This window comes from Centroberyx affinis, unplaced genomic scaffold, assembly GCF_046629955.1.
Source record: "Centroberyx affinis isolate AG114_WGS23_722 - 3 ecotype Tasmania unplaced genomic scaffold, CSIRO-AGI_Caff_v1 ptg000879l_1, whole genome shotgun sequence".
Classification (NCBI taxonomy): Eukaryota; Metazoa; Chordata; class Actinopteri; order Beryciformes; family Berycidae; genus Centroberyx; species Centroberyx affinis.
This window is the reverse complement of record NW_027279470.1, coordinates 202,281-209,248: the sequence shown is the minus strand read 5'-3', so window position 1 is coordinate 209,248 and position 6,968 is coordinate 202,281. Positions and strand designations below refer to the sequence as shown.

The following is a 6,968-nucleotide window of genomic DNA, read 5'->3' as shown; positions in this document are numbered from 1 at the left end:
CTGATAGTATAAATGGAAAAACACTTGTGGCTTTTGCTTTTTCTGTGTGCAGGGCATAGCAGTTTGCAATAAAGTTTTGTCATACATGTAGTAAACACACATACATGCAGGTATCCAAATGTGTAAAGTATGGATGTATATTCCGAACATAACACACTATCAATACAAATAAGGGGAAAAAGGTTTTTTTTTTCTCTCAAAATGTTCTACAGTAACACTCCTCAAACAACAAAAGCGCAGTAGAAGAAAACAAAAACATTTGTGCTAGAAACAGAACAGAACAGAAAAAAATAGGCTATCTGGCCATAAGTTTACAGTGTTGCTAGAAGTGTGTAAATTGCAAACTGAGTGTAAAGCAGTGAGTTGTGTTTACAGTTTTGCAAAAAGTGTTATAAAATTACAAACTGAGTGTAAAGCAGAGAATGTGCATTCAGTTTGGCACACTTGGTAAATGCATTGGCTACAAGTGTTAATGGTTTCAGAGATAGTGCTTCAAGAATCACTGTTAGTGTTTAAGCATTCAGAAAAAACTGTAAGCAATTAAGAATATATTTCATTGCTTATCCCTCTAAGACATACATATTGGTATTTCTGTGGAGGTGTAAGAGCATGGGCCGTCAAGATAGTCTCTAACCAAAAGGTCACCATGCCACCCTTACTGCATGGCTCAAATTTGCATGTTACTAAATCAGTTCAAACTTCCAGCAGGGATTATATTCAAACAAATCAGGCTTCCTAAACTGGACTAAGAATGGAAAAGTGGAGAAAAAGGTTTTGACGGTGTCCAGGTCTTTAAAAGTAGGCAAAAGCACAAAAACCCATAAAGTCTTTGAGGCACCTATCTGGACAATCACCATTGCACTTTTAATTGTTTGTCCCAGAGAGAGAATTGTACACTGTTAAGCATCAGTTTTTTGTCAAAGGTGTAAAACCTTGCAATGAACCTAGAAAGTCTAAAAATGTATGTTAAAAAACTCAATGTAATATAAAAAAATAATAGAAAAACTCAGATCTGTGAGCAATAGGACAATCATTCATGAAGCTTTGGAAAGAGTATTTATTAAAAGCTTCTTTACATCACAAAGCATTTAACTGGTTATGACAGAGCAAGGGTAGTGAATACGGTAAATGGGGGCATTTTTGCCATGACATTTTATATTTTGTACACCAATAGTGAGTATTGTGGAGGATACATGTTAGAATAGACATTGTTACCAGGTAACATGGCACTTTTACTGTGAAGAATATGGTTTGTGTAGTGGCACATTTTTTTGTTTCTCATAAAACATTGATGAGGTCAGTTTGTTAATGATTACAACTGCTGTTTTCCATCATACACTTCAAAAGAAACATTTCTTTAAACCAAGGATATAAAAATAACAGTATTAAAATCTTAACTTAGTATATACATTATCATTTTATACTATTACGTATTAAATAATCATTTGATTAGTTTCTAGATGCTACTTTAATTATCAACCTCTGTGTTTAAGTGTTGCCATTTCAATGTACACAACGGTATTGCTGCAATACTTTCAACTGATCATAAAGCATGAAAAAAAACGTTTTTATTGGCAAATGTTTAAATGAGAAAAACGTTTACAAGTAAATGTCTTCACTATTTCAAAGTCTGTGCGAGAGTCTAAGAGAAGTCCACCTGCTGTGTCTCCCCTCATTGCCATTGCTACCTCCTCCTAATTTTGGTATCCACTGTCCAAAAAGATTCCAATTCCAACCAATAACCAATGTCCAGGGTCAGGGAGTTACTTTAAAACAAGGCTTGCAAATTCGCCAGTCCACACATCATATTAGTGCTAAAAATAAAGTCTCAGAATCTGGGCTAGATTTGCACACACACAAAAACATGATTTTCTGACTATATGTTGCACAGGTCCGATCTTTCTATTGCAGTCTAAACAGTCTGAATCAGATATTTTCAGAATCAGATTTGTATGTATTTTGACATGACGTTATGAAAATTATGTCTGGGAGATTATATCTGATATATTTAGCCTTAAAAGGGAAAGGTAGAGCCAAAAATAAGATTGGTCAATGGGGCACAGCATAAGTTATTTGGCCATGCAGCTGCTGCACATAAAAGAATAAAAAAAGTAGTGTAGGCTTTCTGCCATAATATAGGCTTCTTGGGCATCTGACCTAGCTTAGAGCTAGGAGCTGTTCTAAGGGTGTATAATAACAATGTATTTCAACATTTGTTCATTTTACAAGCTCAGTTTGAATGTTTTGATAAATGATCCCAACTATTTTAGAGCTCATAGTTGTTGTTAAAAGTTTGCAAGGGTTCAGTTTGTTTGAGAAATCAAGCTACCTTGGCTACTAATTACCTTGTGACCTTACTATCGAGTTGAGGATAACATTGACATTCCATGCAAATGTGAGTCGTTTCAACATGCTTGTCTGAACACACTAATTTGATCTGTGCCAAATCACTTAGGTATCATATGATCAGAAAATCAGAGTTTATTGTTTAGTGTAGTGCAGCCCATAATGTAAATACAGCCCTAGTTATCAGTCTGAGCTGTTAGGAGATGATACAGTTTTTGGCCCGGTGGCTCTTTCGGCGAGCAGTCCGTGAGCCGTGGCTCTGGGATGAGAGGGCTGTGACCCTAGTGGGATAGTCCTCAGCATAGTACTGGTAGCGTCCGGCAGCCCGAGGCTGGGGAATTGGCTGGCCCAGGAAATAACCCTCCTCTTCTGAGTCAGAGGAAGAGGAGGAGCAGGTAGAGCACCAGTCATCCTCGTCTCTGTAGAGGCCCATGAAATGCTCAACTCGTGGGTCTCCTTGTGCTGAACTTTGGAGGGTGTAGTCGGACCGGGTTTGGGAATAGGCCAAGGGCAGTCTGTGTGAGGAAGGCTGGGTGAACAGGGCACCACCCTGAGGATTCATCAAACTCTGCTGCTGGGGCTCATAGGGCCTCTGCGCCCTCTCCAAAGGCACCATGTGAAGGGCATTGTCTGAGCGGGCTTTGCGGCTCCTGTGGTGCCTGCCTTGGTGGTGGTGCTGCCTGCTGCGCCCGTGGTGGCTAGTTGGGCGGCTTCGTTCTCGGCCCAGCTCATCTGGGCGGTATACCCTCCGCTGTGGTTTCTCACTCATGGGGTGCTGTCTGATGTTCACATCGATGCCACCATTATATCCATTGTCCACAGTGTCTTCTGAGAACTTGACCATCTGAGGCGGCCTGGACTGAGACTTGCTCCTCCTCAGAGCTGGGGCATGGAGCAAAGAGGGAGGGAGGCCCTCCTGGTGGGTGGACAATGAGAGAAGTCCACCTGCTGTGCCTCCCCTCATTGCCATTGCTACCTCCTCCTCTACATCCTCTTCCTCCTCCTCCTCTAAGGCCACCCTCTGGTGGTTCAGCTCCAAGTTGAGGTTGAGGGAGTTGGTGCTGTGGTGAAGCTGGGATGAGTTAAGGGTCCCCATGTTGCTCATCTTCTCACAGTCATCAACAGGCTCCAAGGGATCCTGCAGGCCATGAAGGGAACAGAGTACAGGTCTGTCCTTACCATCTCCATCCACCGATGCACCTGAGAGAACAAGCAGGAGAGAAAAGCAGACATGTTGTTAACTTGTTATAAAATAACTTTTACACATAAAAAGAAAAGCAATTATTTCCTATAAATCGAGCTGCAACAGTAGTGTCCTTACCAGTGATGTTGGACAGAGCCAGTGAGTCCATGGAGTCTCCAACACCCTGCTCAACCTTTCTCAACTCATCAGCGATACACTCCAGGGAGTCTTCATACCAACGCCCAGGGTCCTGCCAGAAGGCCTGTCTTCCTGGCCCAGATTGTTCCTGATCCTGGTCCAGCTCTTGGATCTTCCTGGCACTAGCAGGGCCCGGGTGGCTCCCATAGGCTGAGTCTCCCAACCCATCCTGGGACTGGGCCCAGTACATTTCAGGGAGGTGCTTCTTACTCATCAGTCCAGGGCTAAGGCTGTTGCTTCGAGATTGATTGTAAGTCTGACTCTGGGTGGGACTGGCAGGGCTGGGAGAGGAGGCAGTGACACCCATGGATGTAGTGTCAGGTTTCAGCCAGGGATCAGAAACACCTATCAGCCTATTTCTGTCACTTCCAGGGCTGGGGGCTTCGAGGGATTGTTGCTGGGGTTGATGTAACATCCCACGATCGCCAAACTTGAGCAGGAGCTGAGTCATATAGTCCTCATGCTCGGCCCACTCCTCTGGATCCTCTTCTCCCCCGGCCTCCTGCTCTTCCCTCTCCCTCCAGAACCTCTCCTCCTCCAGGCCTAGACGGGCCAGCTTCCGCCCTACAATATCAATGTCCCCATCCACATCTCCATCACCCTCTCCATCCCCATACTTGTACTCCAATGACGGGATGGTGGCAGGGGGGTTAAACAGCTGCGACTGCCTCCACTGGTCACCGGGCCTGCTGCTCTTCCCCATGCGGATACTGCGCCGCGATTCACGTGAACGAGCAGACTGGAAGGCAGAATCGGATGAGTCAGAGGCATGGATATCTTCTCCTTGGCTGCAGGCCTTGGAGCAATAGATGCGACCCTGCTTAGGCAGGAAGGGACAGCCTAGCAGGGAGGTCTTACACTGGGCACAACAGAAGCACTGGTCTGTGGCATGCCAGTGTACACCTTCGTAAGTCATCTGGGCATGGTCCACACCTATATGATGGTAGGATGGAGGTTAAAAGAGTTTGTAAGAATAGATTTTTTGCAAAGGTACAGTTGAAACACTAGTCAATGAAGCAATACATCAGTTCAAATCAGCATCTTGTGTTCAAACATATGTGTAGGCGTCCCAAAAGGGGGTAGCTCTTACTATTCTAACACCAAAGATGGATAAAAGAAACAAATAAGCAAAGTAAAATATCTCTCTCGTGCCTCACTATTAAACCCAGCTTTTCTGAAACAGAACTCCATTTAAGATGTCAGTGAGTTATTCTCAAAACAAAAATAACTCACCAATGTTCTCACCGCAGGCCTCACAGTACTCTGCATAGAGTGACTCGAAGCAGCCACAGCAGTAGGGCCGGCCATCTTTCATGATGTACCGCTGGCCTCCCAGCATCGTCTCGCACTCGAAACAGGCAAAGTGCTTCATGTGCCAGTGACGACCCTCTGCCTCCGTGCACTCATCCGCTAAAATGATCTGAGGAGAAACACATACACGTGCAGCTGTTAGTCTTGTGGAGCTCTGTGGCAGTCTGTAACAGTCTTGGGGTTAGAGGAACCATTGCTTATATAGCTCTATGGGTAGACTGTTGGCACCGACATTGCCACGGTTAGGGGTTCCATTCACTGTGTAGACCATAGAGCACTTATTTGTTTTTGGGGTTGTTTCAACAAATCTCACCAAAAGACTTCATGGTAGCTATTTTGTAACTCACTTCTACTCCTACTACAACTACCTACCTCATCACAGGCAGAGCATCGTGGTTTGAGCAGTTCAGCGTGGTGTCTTCCACAGTGGATCTTGCCATTCTGGTGGAAGTAGATCAGATCCACCAGCAGCTCATGACACGTGTCACACACAAAGCATGCTGGGTGCCAGCAGGGGCTCGGCCCTGCCCTGGACGCAAAGATGGCCATCTCCCCTCCACTGATGCCTCCATCACACTGGCAGTCAAAAAGAAACAACAGATGACTATTAACATTTACATTTCAGGCATTTTGTTAATGTTTTTATTCAGAGGCTTACAGTGACTAAACCAGTAGAGGTACAAGTCTCTTAGGCAGAACACTGAAATTGATGGGAAACACATTGGCTATTGTGGAACATCGAAGCTATGACCTTGCTTATGAGATCATTAATATGCTTAATATTAATCACTGGTATCTGTTCAATACTGATCTGGGATAATGTGTTGATGAGTACACTACCTTGAGAATAAACCTAAAGCAACATATTACAGAGATAAAAGCATATCTTTTCAAAATAGATCTGTGATACTCTGTTGATGGCTATGACACATGAGGAATGCAAAATAAACAAAAGAGGGATTATGGCGATATCTATTCAAAGTATCTATCATCTTTCTGCTGATGTTTCAGTTACAGTGAGGCTAAAACAAAGCAGGATAAACAACAGGTGATCATACTGTAAGTGCCAATGGAATATGATCTATTCAAAACAGATTGATGATGACTCACAACAGAAACACAATAATAACATGGGCACATAAAAAAAAAACCCATGGGCACAGAGGAATCTAATCCTTTCAAAGCAACCCTAATGAAGAGTAGACGCCTTACAAAATGATTGATTGCACAAAATAAAAACAATTTATGGTACTTTTTCAAAGCTAAGTTGGTAACCTTAGGCTGTATAGTGTATTGGAGTAAAACTCTCCATAACAACATATGGGTAGATTCAACTACATAAATGCACATAATTTTCTGTAAAGATTAATTGAAGGGGTTCATTCCAAAACATCCTATATCCATTTTGGAAAAATGAAATTCTGGCTAAAATGAATCTGTTCTCTTCTAAACTATTTTGTCAACAAAGCCTTTGAGAATTGTAACCCCATAATGTGCTTTGCTTTTGCCTCAGCAATCATTTGGAAGTGTAGGCATCACTTCTGCTTTATTTTGGCATAAAAGTCTTCAATTATTCAGCAACTTGGGTGTTTGCCTCTGGACAGAATTTTTGTTGCCCGGCGATGTAGGTTTAAAGGGAATACACTGGCCTTGGTCCCGAGTCCAAAGATCATATGACTCCATAGAGATTGGCAGAGCATGTCTGAACGTGCAATCACAAGTCTTTATATAACCCGGTGGAGCCATGAGACACCATAGGCAGCCACGGGATACCATACCCAGCTGTTAACCATTATTACCAGGGTGGACAGGGGCCTTGGATACAGGGGTGTCGTGTGTCCCCTGGAGTTACGGCACCAGGAAACTGGAGCCTGACAAAGTGTGTGTGAATGTATGTGTGTGTGGGTGTGGTTGTGTGTGTGTATGGGTG

The 6,968-nt window shown here is 43.5% G+C and overlaps 1 protein-coding gene across 1 annotated transcript in view; it reads right to left on the bottom strand.

Annotated features, from left to right (window-relative positions):
- Positions 1 to 716: 716 nt before the first annotated feature.
- LOC139645520 (prickle-like protein 1) overlaps positions 717 to 6,968 on the bottom strand; it is a 35,954-nt gene continuing 29,702 nt past the window's right edge. The window contains exons 5-8 of the mRNA XM_071521252.1: positions 5,411 to 5,614; positions 4,961 to 5,147; positions 3,668 to 4,660; positions 717 to 3,546 (exon numbers count right to left, since the gene is read on the bottom strand). Coding sequence (XP_071377353.1) covers positions 2,543 to 3,546; positions 3,668 to 4,660; positions 4,961 to 5,147; positions 5,411 to 5,614 — 2,388 coding nt within the window. The 3' untranslated portion in view covers positions 717 to 2,542. The remainder of the gene's footprint in view (positions 3,547 to 3,667; positions 4,661 to 4,960; positions 5,148 to 5,410; positions 5,615 to 6,968) is intronic.